Below are 20,171 nucleotides of genomic sequence, written 5' to 3' on the forward strand. Positions count from 1 at the left end.
ATATAAATAACTTTTTATATTAAAAACATTTTCTTTATTATTAAAAAATATATATTTTATTATACAGGGTTTTTTTTGCATAGGATACCATGAATTCGGAGGCCGATAAAAATAAGACGATATCTTGCTATGAACAACCTACCGTCCGTTTTTGAGATACATGGCGTCAAATACGATTTTTTAAAATCAAATTTTTTCCATGCCTTTTCCAAAAAAAAACTACCGTAATGCATTGAAAATACGTCCGCATTATTAGTTTTAAACCATCTGCAACACTAACGCATTTAGCACGCGTGAAACCTTACCTGTACCAAATCAAAAATTTAATTTTAAAAAATTTTCGTTGACAATGCATCTCAAAGAGAAAAGATGATGACTATGGTCCATAATAGGAAAAAAATCTTACTTTTTGATGTTCTATAGTCCCTAATTTTGTGATACTTTTTTCCAAAATATCTTGTAAATTATGCAAATACATATACCTGATCTTTATTTATATATGTAATAGTTAATATAAATAGTTCTCTATTTATGCCGAAAGAATTGAGAGCACTTAAAAAGTAACAAAACAAAACAGTGATGAGTTGATTATAAAATTATGTCAGTAAAATCAATCGTTGATTAGTTTGTTTGGTAAGAAAGCAATTATTTAAATATTTCAAGTTGTACAGTTGACCAACCTGTCAGTTCATGCGCAGTAGCAGCACAGTTTTCGTTTCTACTTAAAAGTTCAACGTTATCCAGTAAATAAAATAAATTAATAAGTATTAAAACTGTTAAAAGTGTGTAACTAAAGGCGTACATGTAAACAATATATTTTATTGTGTTAACTGATATTTATGCGATTAATGGTGTAAATCAACTAATGGCCCGATGTCCCAGCGAAATCCAGTAGCATCATATTGTGAAGTGAAATATGTATTTAATTTTAATACTATGATTTGAAGATTTATTTGAATTCAACTGAAATAATAACCTCTCCATCGTAATTTATATCGTTGTTACTAATATAATACCAAGTGATATCTTAAAAACAAAATCTGGTTAGCCATGAAAATACTTAAATATTTTAACTTTTGCAGTTGACCGGCCTGTTTGCTCATGCGCAGTAATTCAGTAGCATTCGGTTTTCCTTTATACTTGAAAGTTCAAAGTTATGCAGCAAATATATAATTAATAAGTGTTAAAAGTGTGTAAATTAAAAAGTGTTAAAAATGTGTACACGGGTACATTCATACAATATTTACAATTTAGTTAAGTGTTAAGTGATATAAATGTGAAGTGGTTTAAACTGACAATGAGCCATGGTCGGACGTCTAAGCCAAATCCAGTAAGCGTCATATTGGTAAGTGATATATGTATTTAATTTCCTCATATATTATGATGATGTATATAGGTATATTGCTGCGGTTGAAGATTTTTTTACGAATTTAAATCACAACCTCTCAACCAATACCGACCACTTATCAATGATGGCTAATGCCTTAAAAATAAAGATTAATTTGCCATAAGCAATATTGTTACGGGGAGGTTATTTGGGTTATTACTTCACCGCAGGTTTTCTTCATTTAGCCGAGATATTCCCGAGCCGTAATACATGGTTTCAATAACGAGTAGTTCATCTACAGCTTTTTATTACAACTAATGTGGTTTTAACAGTAAAGCGGACACCAAAGATAACAGATGTCAATTTTGAATATGCTAAACTAACACTGACACTGACGCAACCCTGATCCTTTTTGAAAAGTCTAGAAATTTTATGAGGTCCAGCAAACGCCCCGCCATCTAGCTTTCCGGCCGAGCAGGTTCTTTCCACGTTTGTCCCTTTTAAGGTTTTATTGTTATAATATTAAATTATTAGTTGTAATTTAATAATTTTAGCCAATACAGGGTGTGCCATTTAACACTCCCGTTGGCTGCCAATATCTCGAAATGAAGAAATTTATTTTAGTTCTGGAAATTGGGGTTGTTAGATCCCTCGAATAGCTTCAAATTGTAGTTAGAACTGTTAGTTCAAATCTTTCTGTATAGATGGCGAGGTAATACTAAAAATTTTTTTGATCCCTGGACCGTAGAAATGCAGTCAGTCTGAAAGATCGTTAAATTTTGAGTAATTTTTGTAATATAAAGTTTTTCCTTATACTTACTTGTTTTCGAGATATGTCGACTTCAATATGCAATGTATGATATAATAGGAAAATCTATTATTTTATCTAAATCACACCGAGACAAAATATTCTTTTAAAATATTGTTATAATGACTTTATTCACACCACATACTAACTAACAAACAATAAATTATAAAAAGACAAATGATCAACTACAGAAAAAAATTGTACAATGGTAAATCGTATAACTAGTATAGTTAAATTGAAAGACACAAACTGATAAAACTGTAATTATTGGAAAACTAATATGTCATCTGTCATTGTTTTATTTTAAACAAATGACATGAGCCACCTATGACTGCATTTTTTAATAACATTTGATAAAATACGGTTCGTCTCTGCGCCTTATGAGATTTACAATTGTGATTTTTTTTTCTGTAGTTGATCATTCGTTTTTTTTTATAATTTATTGTTTGTTAGTTAGTATGTGATGTGAATAAAGCCATTATAACAATATTTTAAAAGAATATTTTGTCTCATTGTGATTTAACTAAAATAATAGATTTTCCTGTTAATCATACATTGCATATTGATGTCGACATATATCGAAAATAAGTAAATATAGTGAAAAACTTTATATTTTATTACAATAATTACTCAAAATTTAACGATCTTTCAGATGGACTGTATTTCCACGTTCCAGGGAACAAAAAAAATTTTAGTATCGTCACGCCATCTATACAGAAAGATTTGAACAAACAATTCTAACTACAATTTGAAGCTATTCGAGGGACCTAACAACCCCAATTTCCGGAACTGAAATAGGTTTCTTCATTTCGGAGATATTGGCAGCAGGAGTGTTAAATGGCACACCCTGTATATTGTTGTATCATTTCATTTATTTAATTGCATGGGATTACACATAGGTAGTGTCACGTCAAAACAGAAAAAAAGGAAGAAACACATTAAATCATTAAAATAAAGTAAAATAGGTCATGGCTTGAACAATAGTTATGTAATAAACATAATTAAATAGTAGAAAATTGTGCATAATCAAAATAGTAAATAAAATATAATAACAAATATACAAAAACCTACTATAAATTCCTAAGTAAATGACAATAATTATATTAAGAACGAAAAGCATGTGTATATTATCAAAATTGTGTTATTAGACGACAGCGCCGGATTTACGCGTGTGAGGCCTATAGGCAGAAATTTGGTGGGGGCCTAGTTAAGGGATTGAAAAATAATATATTTTTTATGCGTCTCTTTCAAGATTTTCTCTCGAATTTATTAAATAAATAATCTTGTTTTCAAAGGAATAATTTAAACATTGCAAAGAAAATTAAAATTTATTTTCTCTAGGAACAAAAATTTACAAATTAACAAAAATTAGTGAATACTTTTCCCTCTAATTTAATTATAAAGTGTAGTGCATAATAATGAATTTTAGTACTAAAATAATAATACTTTTGATTGATTACTTACCGATTAATTAATTGATACTTAAAAAAAGTTTTTATATTTGAATTTAAATTATAATTAATCTATATAATTTGGTAAAATTTTGGTTACAAATTATTTAACACTTATTACATAATTTACAATAATGCTTTTCGAGCTTTCTTGTCAGCAATTGGTGGGGGCCTATAGGCAGTGCCTAGCCTGCCTATGCCTAAATCCGGCGCTGTTACACGATGAAGGTGCTATGTATATTTTATTCACGTTTACCTTCTCATAGTTGAATCAGTCTATTTCACTTAACTAACCATGGTTTAAACTCATACAAAATATTGATATCTTCAATTTTAATTAATTAATTTTTATTTCAAGTTTGACGATTTTCCAAAAGTTCATCAAAATCCATCTGTTTCATTATAAAAAAAATATTTTTTTTTGTTATAACAATCGATCATATTTACAGGGTGTGTTTAAATGAAGGAAGGAACGCAAATGCTATCAGATAATCTTAAGGTTAAAATATGACAATTGGGACAAATAACTTAATTCAAAGTTGCTTCATTTTCAAGTTACAGGATGTTAAAAAAAAAGCGTTACAAATATCTCGAAAGATGTTTGAAGGAGATTAACGAAACTTCAGTTGACGACCTAACTAAATAAGGATAACAATTCAGTTAATCTGTTTATAATTATATCAGCCAGTGACTATAAGACACCCCCACGAAAAATTCAAGAATGTCGACACCACTGACTGTTTTGGATATTCTAATAATTAATTTGATTCATTTGAAAGGAAAAATGTCTTCCATTTTATTTGCAAAAAGAGCAATTTTCGAGTAATTATTATTTTGAGTTCAAGATAAGATTACCATATATGTACTTGTGTTGTTGAATGTACCTACATATGAATAATAACTAGATTTTTTCGTTTCACAAATAACATGCATATTAATATTTTTCCTTTTGAAATACCTACAGTACTAAAACACCTCACTGGTGTCGAAATTCTGGTATTTTTAATAAGGGTGTAGCCCAATATTATACCGCCATTGGATGAATTAATTATATACAAATTCAACGAATTTGTACCTGTCCCTGTCGAGCAATTTAAACTTATGTATCACTCCGTACGCAGGGTGTTCCAGATAGACCTTCAATTAGACGTTTCTGGAAAACTACGCGTACTGGAATTCTGAAAATTTATATACGGGGGTTTCTCCTAATGTTCTATCGATTGAACCCAGAGTGTGGCCATTGTTATTGAAAACACTTGGAAAATCGACAAACTCGCTTTACGGCAACGACAGCAAATCTGCTAAATAAGTAATGACACTTGGTGACATTTAAATGTTTTTCCACAGCCAACCTACAGCTAACGGTCGGATTATATTCGTCTCTGTAGTTATGTTCAAATATCTCAAAATCGGTGGGATTTAGGTATAGGGAATGCTTATACCAATGGAAAGAGAATTAACAGGTGCATCTAATGGCATTATAAAACACAGGGTGTTCTATTTAAAATAAGCGAGTTATTAAACTTTCAATTCGACACAATTGGTCCGTGTTTTTTAAACGCCCTGTGTAACATGCACCAACTTTCGAATATTCCAGATATTTGGTCACGTTTTGGTATTGACCATCTAAAATTTCAGCTTCCTATCTTAAAAATTGAAGGAGATAGAACCGATTAAGTGTATGTTTTTTCAAAAATTTTGAAAAAGTCAAAATATTTCAAAAACTATTGAGTTTAAGGATAAAGTAAGGTTATGAAACTTACCTTAAAATTCGATGTAGAATCCAAAAATTAAATAACAAATAGTACATTCCATTTGAAATAAGCGAGTTGACGTCTACTTCCGGTAGAACCGGAAGTTCCACGGCGACGCCAATATCTTCAATCGATAGAACATTAGGAGAAAGCCCCGTACATAAATTTTCAGAATTCCAGTACGCGTAGTTTTCCAGAAACGTCTAATTGAAGGTCTATCTGGAACACCCTGTATAGGTAACAGGCATATTATTGTTACCGCAGAGTTTCAAACTCGGTATGACTCTAGGAACGGAGAGAGTCTTTAACGTTTCTTCCCGTATGATATAATAACCCATCTTTGTCACGCGTCGAATGCTATTTTAAAGTCTTAGCGTACTACCAAAACAGATTTTTCAACCATTCGTTAACATTTTTATAGCGGGACACCGACAAAGAAATACGTTTAGCTATAGAATGCCACATAATACTACATATTATGTAGCTCATTGAATTGTAAAGTCGCAAAAGTATTGGCGGGACTTACTCGTTTACATATATGTATGTATACTTATGTCTCTTAACATTTCAATTATGATAAAAACGGAGAAAACAAAGTTACCATCCGCGTTATATTATCGTTAGGTGGTACAAATTAAAAAAGTCTAAAGAAAGTTTCCTTCTATTTTTTATTTGTTTAGGTACATACCTGTCCCATAATTAGTTTTAATTAGGATAGGTACCTACTAAATAGTCACTGGTATCATTTTAATTTGCAAAAATTATATTTTTATGCAGTAAATAAGAAACCACAAATCGGTCGCCTGGCCTAGGTGAATTTGTTATGAACTGGCACACTAACTTGTTCTTGTACCGTGCAATATTCAAAACGGTCAATAGATCATTTCAGTTCAAGATGAAATTTGCTTATAAAAATTACAAAAACCAGAGGTTTAAAAAATATATCAAATTTATTTAAACATGTCTTATATTACGTGCTTAAGACAGATAGTGGACTACTGATTTATCTAATTATGGGTAGAAATTTGCTACTCTGGTGCACAAATTTGTGAATCAGTGGCGGAGACACATTGTGGAAAAAAACGTCATTAAGAACCCCTACTTGAATTTCGGTTGGTATTTCTAAGAAAAAAAAATCTCGCATTTTATTCGAAAACAGAGCAATTTCTCAATTTTTGTTCCTTTTTAAATTTAAAATCAGCATATCCACGACATACTTGAATACTTTGAAAATAGAAAATAACTTCAATACTAGGTATTTGTGTCACAAAAAAATACTACTATTAAATACTATTTTTATTACTACCTACTTAATTTATGAAAAGTCCAAAAAAAATCGTTGCTGTAGGAATTTTTAATTTTCTGAAGGAAGTTAGGTATTTAACTCCCTAAAAAAATTAAAATAGCTATACTCGACGGCCAAAATTATATATAGTGATTCATCGCTAGCTCTTGGACTAGTAAGGGGGATGAAGCGTGCCGGGAACGAAAATCCATTGGCGTGTCTGCGTAAAAGGCAACAAGATATAGAAAATATTGAAAAAACATAATAAAACATAACATCTAATATTTTTTACGGTTTGCTATAACCGGCACTTTGATCAATTTTAATTATTACAGCATTTTAAAACGTCCCAGTTGTGTTTTTTTAATTTATAAATTTATTATAGCCATGGATTAGACCCCTCGTCTACGCTTATGCTATGACGTTTTTCAGGTCGGGCAAATCAAGTCCGTTTACACCCACTAAAAAAGCATTTCCCTATTCCCTACCAAGTGCAAAAGACAGATAAAATATAGATCGACGTTCAGTGTAACTCAGTCTATACACGATTATAGATTCTACCGATGTGCATGGCGAGCGGCACAAAGATAAATAATATTGAACCGTATAGAATTTTATATTTTATACGCATTATGGTAATAGTGTTTTTATATTATGTATTAGTCACTCTTTATAATTTCGGCCGCCGAGATTAGGCCAACAATCTTTTGAACAATTGTATTTATGTCCAATTATTCTTTTTGGTGGAATGGAATGACGGCAGCCACAAAACACAAAAGGTAGGAACTTTTGTGCCTTGTGCACAATAATGATTTATTTATTTATGTAATATTTGGTTTTTCAGTTAAATTTATATTTACAATTTTTACGTTAATGCAGAATTTCTATAATTTTTACAATCTCCAACGCGCTGTAAAATTTATACCCATATCAAACTTAGTGGCAATCGGTTTTAATTTTATAATTTAATGATTTATCAAATAAAAAAATATGAAAGTATACCGATTATTTTCAAAGTTGGTACTAATTTTAGTTATGAATAATTTTTCTTAATAAAATTTTTTGCTTCTGACAAGGCCTACTTAATTTTTCAGAAATAAAAATATGCAAACAATTAGTTTTAATAATCAAAATGTAGCTGAAATATTTATTGTCGTTAACACCTACGTTTACGACACTCTGTACATATGACACATAAGATACTCTGTACGTATTAAGTGTTGGAAAGGTTGGTTATTTATGTATTTCTTAACTGACATATTGTATTATTTAACGATAATAACAAATCCTACAATTAGGTAGGTATGCTTCTAAATACTCGTACATATTTCTGTCTATATGATTCGTAATTATTTATATAAGTAAATTCTGTCCTCAAAAATGGAAATTAACCGTTTATTAAAAGTTATTAATAAAAATAAGGTGGGATTTATTTGGGGGCTATTAAAAATAATAAATCTGGCGCAGTGGTATACCCGATGGGCCATTTTGCATGTTGGAAGCTCTAAGGTACAGAAAAACAGTTGACTGAGGCAAAATTTAGACTTATCAGGATTTTTGGATTGCAGCAACTGTTGGCAAAGATTTTCGTTGTGGACTCTTTTTCGGCATGCCATTGAATTTTTTTATATAGTTCATTCATAGGTAATTGTTTTTATCTATCATTGAAAGCTTAAAAAAACGGTATTTTCGTTCAGTATACAATTCAATACCATGAAAAAATAATTGAAAGGGCAACGTGGACACAAAAGCCTGAGCCTACAATAAAATTTTTAGCAAAAAGTTGTGGAAATCGAGGTTTTCACCTCGATATTCACAGACTTAAAAAATCGCAAAAATATAAAAATTAAGTTTTTTTCCAAAATCACCAAAATAAATCACCGGGTGCAATATGGGTATACTGACTAGACAAAAATTTGCTTACCACATCATTGTTGTTGTTTGCGGGAGACGTTGTTTTATTTTCCGGGCGAAAACAAGGAACGTCAGATTTTCGGCACCTCTGTTGCAAGGCAAGAATGGAAGGAAATGTTATCAGCAACGCAGCTCCATGAAAAACAACCATAACAGCACATTGTAAACAAAATACGCGTAATGCAGGAATGGGCAATACCGCTGCGGCTAAAAAAGCTGCCGAGTTCATAAAGGCGGCAGAAATGATATTAGGTCCAGTCCTTTGTAGCACTTCTGATGGTGAAAGATCTCTGATGTGCGTTGAAAGCATCATGAACATTTCTCTCATTGCTAGTCCCACGCTTATGAATGGTAACACGTGAGTACTTAAAAGATTCATTGGTAGTCCTATCAAACTGCATACTCCTAAAGCAGCTGCAGCTGAACTCGCCAAGACCAGGATACCTAATGCTGCAATTGCGGAATTGGTCACCCAACCGTACACACACGCCACAGCCAAAACTACACCTAATTTCACTATATCGGCTCGAGAACATTCATTTAGTAATCTATTCACGTTTGCTGTTGAAAACGTCAGAAATAAATATGAAGATGATGGTTTCTTACTCATTGACAGACGGTCCACTTCCTGTAACGAAAAATCAGTGTTAGAACCTGCAAAAATTGGTAAAAAAAAATGGAATGCGTACTACATTAAACAATGTAACATACTTCGTATTGCTGATACAAAATATTATATTTGCCAAAAAGTTTGTCATTTTTGCTCATTGTTAAATATACATACACAATTGTGAAATTTTTTTATTATTTTTATTTTTTTAATCAGAGCCGGATTTAAAAGGCCAGTGGTATATCCAAGCCTCTAGATTAAGGTTGCTACACTTGCTACTGAACTTTAATGTATGCTGTTTTATAAAAGAAAGTGATCGCGTCTTGTTTACAACGCGGAGTTAAATCAGGCACTGTTTCAAACTGTCACTGATGGGAACTAGTATTGCTTATAAAATAATTCTAACATGCCTCTGCAAATTTCTTCTGCCAAGCGTTTAAAACCAAAGTAGCTTTGTCTTTATTCCAACCTATGTGGTGAACCTTATAATGTCCAGACCAAAATTCATAAAGTTCGTTTTCGCCCATTAATTGTACGACAGTCTGTAAAGCTTTGGCTTCTTTGATATGACCAGATTTATTCTTTTTAACACCACCGACAATTAAATCTTCAGGCCAGTGCATATATTTGGCGGCGAAGCCATAACATCCACTAGTTAGTTGAACCCCTATATCTAATTGTTGCGTGGAATTATAATTTGGAGCTGTGGCTGGACATTCGGGATCCAGTGGATTAAGGCACGGTTTTTCCTGATAACCCGTAGTTATACCTGCTCGTTTTAGGTAGTCTTCCAAGGACTGATAATCGAACTGAGATTCTTTTTGTTTTATACGAGAAACCAATTCACTGGGGTTCAAGTTGGTCCATTTGACGTGGGATCCAATTCCATGTCTATAAAAAAGATACGATTTTAAGTCTTTTTTTATTTATATAATATAATTAATTAATATTTTAAGTAGTGAACTTATGTTTCAACGCAGGACCTAGGAGCACGCTTACCTGGAATACGCTTACCAATTTCGTACACATCGGCATGCCCCTAGACACACGGTATATGTCAGTTGATTATTTTGGAAGACTGAATGTTAAAGTCAAAGGTTATCGTAGATATATTTAACCATGTTAAAAATTTTTTTTCCTTTAATTAACTGTTCACAATAAAATTATTTTTATTATATATGAAATGAAATTATATAATATTTGCTGTATCAGGTGGACGAGAGGCATCTATCAGAAAATTGTGTAATGTAGTAAATATAGTAGGTAGTTTTTTAAATGAACTTACGATATAGGAACTGGGTAATCAGGTCCTAGCAATTTAGAGCCTTCCCAAAAACAATCCAACGGCGTAACAATTGAACACGGCATCATATTTTCGAATATCTGTTCGATATAGTGAGCATCAAAATTTGGAATGCTAGGGGATTGGCAAAAGTCTTTGAGACGCCAAGTGATGTCAAACATCGTTACAGTGACTTGTGTTGCTTTTTGTACTAAAGTTAAGTGTTCAAGGAGGCCATGGGGGTGAAGAAGGTCGACATCCGGATCGGTTCCAGTCTGTATCACCATCTGATGTGTGGAAAGCATCTCTGAGGGAAGAGAATCCGGCGTTGTTGATGGGTCCGCCCATAGCAGCTCGATGTCGGAGTGAAAAGTCATACTTTTCAACCCTACACAGAATGTCGCTATCGCTAGGATACTTACAAAGAGGAACTTTCCAGCGTGCGTATCGACAATGCCGCCCAGAGTACGCAGCTGTCGCTGAATTCGGCCACGAACCCACAGAATACCGCGATCTCCGCTCGCTTTGCCCTGCAACAGAGTACAGCATGCAATAGACCACCCAAGAAGCGGCCTGACGTCACGCAGACCACCCAGATACAATACATACGAATACGGTGTACTCCGCGTAGTCCGGCTCAATCATACCCTGAATCGTGGGCCGTCCTTCTTGGAAGGACCTCATAGCCAACACGTAAAGGTATATAAAGTTAAAGGGACTCCACGGAGTAGCCTCTATCGCATGATACTTAAAATTGACAAAATACTTATGTACTAATTTCGTTACTAATCAAAAAATATATTTCCAAACTTCGTAGCGTTAAATTAAAAAAATACCCCCGTAAAAATTAATGTAAACAAAATGGCGGCTAACTCCTAAAAAATATTATTGTTGACTATAGGGCCGCAGTCACAATGTATATTTAGAAAGGCAATAAAATTTGCAAGGAATACAACTCTCTACTTCTACTTTACTACTTTTTAGGTTAGGAAAAACTTTTTCGATGGGGGCTTGCCTTTACTGCCCTTCTGGCTACGGCCCTGCTATTAACTATTAACTATTAACTAAACATGTAATTTTAAAATTATTTTTGAAATATGCCAGGATAAACGCTATACTTAGTATGTACAAGGTTTTTCACATAACATTCTAGCCCCCTTATCTTAGTTGCTTTTCGATTTAGAAAAAAAAATGGACGGGTCAAAGTTGTTGGAAATTTTCTTATGATTTCAAAAATGTTGAATGTTACATTTTGATTTCGTACATTTCGCTCCTTTAAATTTAAAGTGATATAAGATTTGTTAGGTCTATCTCTAATAATAAGCGATATATGTCCAAAAGAGTATCTTGTTTATTGTTGATGTTATTTAAAAAATATATATTAAAAAACATTCAATTGTTTTTCCAAGCACAGATTTGAAGTCACAAATCTAATTTCCAACAGCTTTGGCCCGTAATTTTTTTTTGTTAATACGAAAGCAACAAACATAAGTGGGCAGGCAGAATTTTTTGCGTTAAGAATGGTCATATTTTTTAAGCTGTACAAATATTATCACATTTTTGGGACAAGAAAATTAAAAATTCCATAGTATACAGATAAACAGTATACCATCAATCGTTTAAATATGGCTTATCCTAGTTTAGCCAAAGCTATAACTTATTCTAAGCAAAGCTGCACTTTTGATGTATTGCTGACCTTGAGGGTTTATGTTCGTCATATTATCGCTGGGTTGGGTTGGGACCACCTACTAATACAACATAACGTCTTTACATCTCAATTATTATCCTTTATAGGAACTGTCATAAAACGCCTTTATTATTTCTCTTAAATTAGCCAACAAAAACTCGGTAATAGTTCTTTTAGAATTTTAGGTCATATACTTATATACTAAAGTGTCGATGTGGGTAACTTTTTTACAAATATTTTGCGCATACATTTTCTGAGAATTATTTTTAGAAACATCAGGAATTGTGTTAAATTATATCACTAATAAAATCATTAACAGCCGCTCTTTGTAATGCTGCCCAAAGCACTTCTCAAATAGACATCATTCCTATCATGCCGTTCTTATACCTTGAGGCGGTACAAGACGTAATATAGTTTGATGTCTTAATCAGTCTAAAGGAGCCCACCGACGAACGCGACAATCCGTAACAATCTCGGCCGCGGTGATATTACCCAACCGGAATTTTAAAACACCAGTAGTAGGTATCACCAAAATATGTGATCAGTTTGTTAGTATACAGGGTATATCTAAATGTAAGGGGCGATTCTCTGATGAAAATTAAAAATTGTTTTTCTTTTTTATCTTCCACGTATATTAAGTTAAAGAAATCAAACTTGGTGAACATTATCCGTCCAAAATACTACAATTTTTGAAATTTTTTCATTCCTGAAGTATTTTTGTAAAGGGTTGAAATAATTGACCCCTGACATTTTTTTTTCGATCAAATTTTTTCCGTTTAAAAAATATGTCTAAAAAGCCCCATTCATTTACAAATTTTTTGATCTCTTGATTTTGGAGGGGCATAACTTTTCAGGGAAGAGTTTTTTCAAGAAATTTTATACCAAAGACCCCTATTAATTTTCATCAGAGAATCGTCCCTTACATTTTTTCGGTGTTATTTAGATATACCCCGTATATCTGATAGGTACTTTACCAAGTATATATTATTTACCAGTAGGTACAGAATAGGTTGCTTCAATTCAGTGCGAGTTCAAAATTGACTTTTTATATTTTTTATGGCAATTATATATAGCCACACCCTGTTAAATGATTCAAAAATATACAGGGTGTTCTAATACAACTTGTGGATATTTTGAACTCTGGATGCGGTTTTCTTTTAAAAATACTTAAATCAAATATTGCACATTTACTAAACTTTTACAGTGAATGACCAAAAATTATCACATCTGGGTTAAAACGGAAGCTATGGGGGTATGGGGGTAAATAATGACATAAATTTCTCCGTACCATTTTTATTTAATTTGATAACAAAATTTGAAATTTTGATGTTGTTTTTGCTCAATAATTTTGAATAAAATAATTTTTTAAGAAGCATTTTGTAACTGTTCACACCCTGTATATGTAATTACTCCGAATTTATAGAAATTAAACATTACATTATCAAGAAAACTGAAATTAAGGTATCTATGATAAACGTAAAAAGTAATTGATTCTTTTTTTACTTTCTTTTTAATACTATATTCATGCTCGATTGCTTTTGTTCCTAAGGTGCGTATCCAGCTACACTAACCGGTAGTCAGCAAAACTCTTAAGTTTATGAAATTTTAGAAAGGAAATAAAAAACAAATGGTTTAACAAACTCGTCGGGCATAATTGCGATAATATATAGTTTGTTAAAGGAGTCCAATTGGCAATTTATAATAAATTAATCGAATGTTCAGTTTCTAGCCAGTCGGTGTTACAATAATAAGCACGTTGGCAGGAAAGAGTACCTATCCTACACTCCTACACTACTACTAGCACACATGACACATGCGAGAATACTAGCGTAGCGTAGCGATTGAGACATCAGGGGTTGAACTTTCGGTTCCGGAAATGGATCATACAAACAGGGCCAGTAGGGGATCGAGGGGTGGGCAACTGCGCGACTGTTCGGTCGGTAGAGGGGGGGGGGGGGGGGNGGGGGGGGGGGGGAGGGGTTGCGGGCACAGGTAAGTTAAGCCGCTAAGCTAGCTGTGGACCACACACGCGGCGATCTCGGTGGTCCCACCAAGGCTAGCGTAACACGGCACATCGCCCACCAGACCGCGATCAGGTCTGGCTCCAAAATCATCTATCACACCTGATTTTAAGCGGCAGGAATCGTCCCGCCGGTTTCCGCAACCTCCAAGGGAATCACCTGGTCGAGAAAAAAAACTGTTTACCTGATCTAGTTGGCGCAAAGCGACGTCCGCGTCGACCCATCCAGGTCTGATGTAAAGGTCGGACTCGTGCCTGCCTGCAGACTCTGCTGGTGACTCCGATGGCGCCATGGAGGCCATCCTCGTCGGGCACGCGGTACCAGCAGTGATCCTCAGGCCCACTCATCGGCAACTGTCACTTTAAACATCGATAGTCCAGGTACCACCAACCACTAACATCGTCCATCTCTTTGACACATCCGTATTCGTAGACATTTCGATCCGCAATGGAACTTACTTAATTCACAAGGGATATCAATATACACCACCCAGCACCAGAGTCCTACGTATGCGTAACATTTTATAACAGTTCTGTAGAAATAGTCTTTTAAATGTATTTAAACAGGCTACATCACGGCAGGCGCAGGCACTAATCCAAATTCAGAAACATCGCCGGAGTGTTATTTAACGCGCGATGTAAATAAACAAGATGTTAAAAACACGGTACGATGATTTCAAAACAACACAGTTCATCCACCGTCCGATCAAGTTCACTTCGCACACTGAGAAGGCCGGAGAGTTATGCAGTGCCGCTAGCCAGCCGTTCATTGTAGTTGCACGTCGTAGTACTTTGGGGTCTGCTAGCTCTCTACAGCGACCGGCGTCGATGTTCTCCGAACATGGACCACCCACGGTATATGTTTAGAATGTAAATTCTCCAAATTACATTACTTTAATTTTTTTTGTCGCCATTACAGCATATGTAAGTATCCACAAGACTGAATATCCTGATATATCTACCATCTCCTATCAAGCAATCGGCGAACAATTACCGCGCGACTATCCTATATTCTTAAAATATCCTCACGTTCCTATCAAATGCCGCCAATTTCTCACTTACTCGTGCACTTGATTTGATTACCTAATTTCTTAATATGCCCAAGAAGCCGAACACTTCTATTTGATAATGTTGTATCAAAAGGTACGTACGGATTTTGCTCATTATTTAAAATCAAAATTTTACCGGTTAGGAGTGATAATAAATTAACATAATATTGACGAGGCCGGCGACTATCAAAGAATTCTTGATGATTAGTATGACTTCCGTTCCCTATAATCTTCTGACGCACTTAGCCATCATACAAAACTAAATGGAACAATATTTATGTATTCTATTGTACATATACCTATTCTATTTAGAATTTTCCATTGCTCCATATATACATATACATATTTCAAATTTGAATAAATACCGTCCCAAAATTATGAGAAACGGAAAGAAGATGAATTGATAAAGGTTTACCTGAATCCTGAATCCTGAATATAAGTAGTAACTAATTTTGTTATAATCCTCTACAATCCATCAATTATCCAAATCCCGAGTGGATATTTATTTTCTTTGCTACCTCTTTTGTGTTTAATTGTGGGTTAGCTTAATTATCACATGGTCGTAATAAAATGTACACTATAGAGATTTGTACATATTTAATTTTTTTTTATTCCTGCTTTTCTTCATTTTTAATTTTCATTACGTTTCTTAAAGCAAATTTGGAAAATTTTACTCAGTTCTAGATTCAAATTTTATAGATTTTATAATTTGTTAACAAATAATGTCTAGTTATAGACAGGGTGTCCTAGAAATAAATGCTAAAATTTTAACCACGTATGTATTTGAATTGTTCAAAGCAATAACTTTTATCTAAATAATTTATCCGAAAAGTCACATTTTTGTAAGGTATTTAAAATAACACTAACGAACTGTCTATGTCTATTTCGGGGCACCCTGTATGTAAGTAATATATTTGCATACCTATTTATAAAATGTTTATTAAGTTTACATGATAATTATATTGAACAAGTGAATACATTTTAAAATTAATCACATTTCAAGAGATTTCAAGAGAATATGAGTAAGTCCTTAGGATTGGACTATTTTACCGATTTCAATAAAATGTTTACTTAACCTTACTCATGTTGTATCATATCTTATCAGATAGGTGCCTGTACCTGTACTTTTTTAATTTATTATATTTTACGGCAGTCGTAGAGTTTTACTGGAGATATTATATATATTCATTGAAAAAATGCGTGAAATAGTGCATATTCAAGTGGGTCAGTGTGGAAATCAGATAGGATCAAAGGTAAGTAACTACATTAATACACTTTAATTAAAATTTACTACTTATTGTTAGTATCACATTTATAATAAATTCAAAATGTATACATTATATCCTCATACTCTTAAAAATTCTTAAATGTTTAAGAACTATACACAAACTCCATATAAGTATTCTAAGTAAATTTTTGACTACATTAATATTTTTGTAGAGTAATCTACATGACTAACAAATTACTCTAAATCTATTTACTTAGCGATAACATACAGATATCCCGTTTTCTTTTTCTTGGTCTTATACTAACTATTACAGATTAAAAAACAATTAATTAAAAGTAACCACTGATAATGTCGTCATATTCAGATTGCCGTGATGTGAGATTATGTCAGAAAACGAACTCGTACAAATATTTATAAATTAAAAAAGAAACATTTCAGAGCCTTTTTATTTATAAATAAAAATGATTTAACTAAATATCTCAATGATACATAGTTATTCCTGTATACTCATCCAAAGCAACAACTTTTGTCCAATAAATTCTTTGGAAGAAATGTCCCATTTTTTCAACGGTATTTTGTACCCATTAAAATAACGCTAACGGGCTTAAGATTAAAGAAATGTCTAAGTAATATATTTATATTTTATTTTATGGATAATTCACTATCTTAAATTTTTTTGCTAATCTAGATAGTAAAAAAAATTGGATAAAAGACTTTTAGAGTGGTTAGAATTTTGACACTTATTTCAGGAATCCCCGTATTCCGTATTTTAAATTTTAAATAATGTTATGAAAAAGTAAAGGAATAATTGATTATGAAGGAATGACTGCATTTTTTTTGTTAGTTTTGGGAAATGATTTCCACCGAACATGGCATACAACCTGATGGGAGTTATGCTGGAGTCGATGATCTACAGTTAGAAAGAATTGATGTGTATTTTAAAGAAGCATCGAATTATAATTATGTCCCTAGAGCAGTATTGGTGGATCTAGAACCAGGTACTATGGACGCTGTTAGAGCAAGTAAATATGGTTACTTATTTAACCCAGACAATTTTATATTCGGTCAAAGTGGAGCTGGTAATAATTGGGCTAAGGGTCATTACACCGAAGGTGCTGAAATTCTCGATAGTGTATTGGAGGTAATGCGAAAACAAGTTGAAAGTTGTGACTGCTTTCAAGGTTTTCAATTGACTCACTCGTTAGGTGGTGGCACTGGGTCTGGCCTAGGAACACTATTGGCCACGAAAATAGTCGAGGAATATCCTGATAGGATTTTATCCACGTTTAGTGTTGTCCCCTCGCCAAAGGTAAAAACGTAAACGCTAAGATATATCTCATAAGAAATGTTTATTGGTACCCAATTTTTCCACAATTTCACAACAGTCAAACAATTCATTACTAGAAGTAAAATAATACAAATTAAATATTTTCAAAACATCCACGTTTCATTGCCAGTCTCGAACCGGCACTATATAAAATTTTTATATTTGCAAAATATCCAGTATTTAAATTTTTAGGTTTCTGAAGTGATCGTAGAGCCGTACAATGCAACTTTAGCTATACAACAACTCATTGAAAACAGCGACCAGACTTACTGCATAGACAACGAGGCCCTTTATGATATTTGTTTTACAACATTAAAGTTAAAGATGCCTACTTATAACGACCTTAACCATATAATTTCTTTAGTAATGTCCGGCGTAACTACTTGTTTCCGATTTCCTGGTCAATTAAATGCGGATTTAAGAAAACTGGCTGTAAACATGGTTCCATTTCCGCGGCTGCACTTCTTTGTACCAGGATACGCACCTTTAACAGCCAAAGGAAACGTCGCTTACCGAAAACTGAGCGTGCAGGATTTAACGAAGCAAATGTTTGATCCCAGAAATATGATGGCAGCTTGTGACCCGACTCATGGACGATATCTTACTGTGGCGACGATATTCCGAGGAAATATATCGATGAAAGAATTAGATGAAACGATGTACGAAATGCAAAATAGAAATAACAGTTACTTTGTGGAATGGATTCCTAACAACGTAAAAACTGCGGTTTGTAATATTCCATCACCTTTTTCTTCCATGTCTTCAACATTCATAGCTAACACGACAGCAGTGCAGGAACTTTTTGTTAGAATAAACGAACAGTTTACTGCAATGTACAGACGAAAAGCCTTCTTACATTGGTATCTCGGTGAAGGTATGGATGAACAAGAGTTTGAAGAAGCTAATAGTAATGTGAAGGATTTGATTAGTGAATACCAACAGTATGAAGTAAGTAAATTATTCAAAAACATCTCTAACAGATTTAAACTTATTCGAAAAGAAGGATTTTGTACATTATTGATTTTTTTATACTTAAATGTATTTCAATGTAATAAATAGCATGAGCAGCAAGCAATTTCAGGGAACAAATAAAATATTGTTTCAATTTTTTAGTTACTGTGTGATGAACAAATTTAAAAATCAGCAGTAGCACACCGACCGTTCAGTATATATTAGCTTTGTTCCTAGTGCATTAGAAACAGTTTCCAACAGTCCGACGCAATCGCATTTGATTCGAAACAATGAATTTTGAACCTTATGTAAGCATTACATCCATATGCGCATGCGTCTGACTGTTGGAAACTGTTTTGGATTCTACTAGGAACAAAGCTATTATTATGCTGAATCTGGACCAGTCGGTGATTCCCGAGGCCGTTTTGTTTCTTGCAAATGTATAGCCATGCTGTACTAACTCTCCCGGTTCATTAATTTTGAAATGTCGTGTCGCCACCCGCTCATCAGTTAAAATATTTTAAGCCTTTTATACACACTAGTATGACGCTTGACCCTCTAATTGTAAGTTAATCAACCCTAGACCCTAGACATGTAATGGATATACTCGACATGAAATGTATTTGTGTATTTATAAATACAGAATACAATCAGTTCTAATTTTTTTCTAATTTCAGTCTGCAACAGCCGAGGATTACAATGAATATGATGAGGAAGTGGAATAGAATATTTAAGGTACTACATGGACTGAATTTTTTCCTTTTTCTGTTATTAATATGACATAAAATATGAAAACCGGCAATTAAAGTGTTTTTAATATATTTTTTTTTTCTGTATGATGATTTTGAATTAAGGGTGGCGTTTTTATGCGTTATTTTCAATGAATTTATAACAGTCTTTTGACGCGGATTTTAGAAAATCTAAGCAAGTTGAAAACAATCTCTCATCTCTTCACTGTACCAGTTATACTTTATACAAGTTTTCTCAAGAGTGTAAGACAGTTTACGAGCTGACAATACATTCAGAATAAGGAAAAAAACATATTTTTACCTCATATAGGTATTTGTCATTACCTACATTTCCTAAACTTTACACGCCCGTTGAATAAACAGAAAATCGCATACGGTCGGTACTATAAACATAATTACACCCCGCAGGATGCTTTTACGAAACTTATAGTAACGACACACGAATTAATAATTGTAATTATTGAGTATTTTTACAAAATTCTCGACAAAACAGGAAGGGTACATTCCGATGGACGCCCATGTTTTTCGTGATCTTTCACTGCGAAATATTAAAGGAATCCATCAGCACTAAGAAATTGTCGAATCGATTTATGGAGAAATATTCGATTGTTAATTATATTTGACATAATTTTAAACAAATGTAAAAACGTGTTTACATGTATTTTATTAGAGCCTTGAAGATGGTGTAAACCATCACCGAAACGTTGGGGATGAATTAAAAATTACGTT

General features: G+C 33.2%; 2 protein-coding genes across 2 annotated transcripts in view; one reads left to right on the plus strand and one right to left on the minus strand.

Moving 5' to 3' along the window:
• The window catches only part of LOC108914707 (protein patched), a 17,196-nt gene extending 2,226 nt beyond the window's left edge, over positions 1-14,970 (minus strand). The window contains exons 1-4 of the mRNA XM_018720572.1: positions 14,324-14,970; positions 10,435-10,961; positions 9,560-10,040; positions 8,550-9,167 (exon numbers count right to left, since the gene is read on the minus strand). Coding sequence (XP_018576088.1) covers positions 8,550-9,167; positions 9,560-10,040; positions 10,435-10,961; positions 14,324-14,440 — 1,743 coding nt within the window. The 5' untranslated portion in view covers positions 14,441-14,970. The remainder of the gene's footprint in view (positions 1-8,549; positions 9,168-9,559; positions 10,041-10,434; positions 10,962-14,323) is intronic.
• A 1,349-nt stretch (positions 14,971-16,319) lies between these two features.
• On the plus strand, positions 16,320-19,529 carry LOC108914706 (tubulin beta-2 chain-like). Its single transcript, XM_018720571.2, has 4 exons — positions 16,320-16,440; positions 17,260-17,724; positions 17,935-18,690; positions 19,371-19,529. Exons 1-4 carry the CDS (start codon positions 16,384-16,386, stop codon positions 19,416-19,418), a joined length of 1,326 nt encoding a protein of 441 aa, XP_018576087.1. The 5' UTR covers positions 16,320-16,383; the 3' UTR covers positions 19,419-19,529.
• The last annotated feature ends 642 nt before the right edge of the window (positions 19,530-20,171 follow it).

The sequence above is a fragment of the Anoplophora glabripennis genome, unplaced genomic scaffold (assembly GCF_000390285.2).
Source record: "Anoplophora glabripennis isolate ALB-LARVAE unplaced genomic scaffold, Agla_2.0 scaffold727, whole genome shotgun sequence".
NCBI lineage: Eukaryota > Metazoa > Arthropoda > Insecta > Coleoptera > Cerambycidae > Anoplophora > Anoplophora glabripennis.

Coding starts and splice junctions, on each gene's coding strand:
- LOC108914706 (XM_018720571.2), top strand. CDS start 16,384: ATGCGTGAAATAGTGCATATTCAAGTGGGTCAGTGTGGAAATCAGATA. Junction 16,441..17,259: donor GAAATCAGATAGGATCAAAG/GTAAGTAACTAC, acceptor TTTTTTTGTTAG/TTTTGGGAAATGATTTCCAC. Junction 17,725..17,934: donor GTGTTGTCCCCTCGCCAAAG/GTAAAAACGTAA, acceptor TTAAATTTTTAG/GTTTCTGAAGTGATCGTAGA.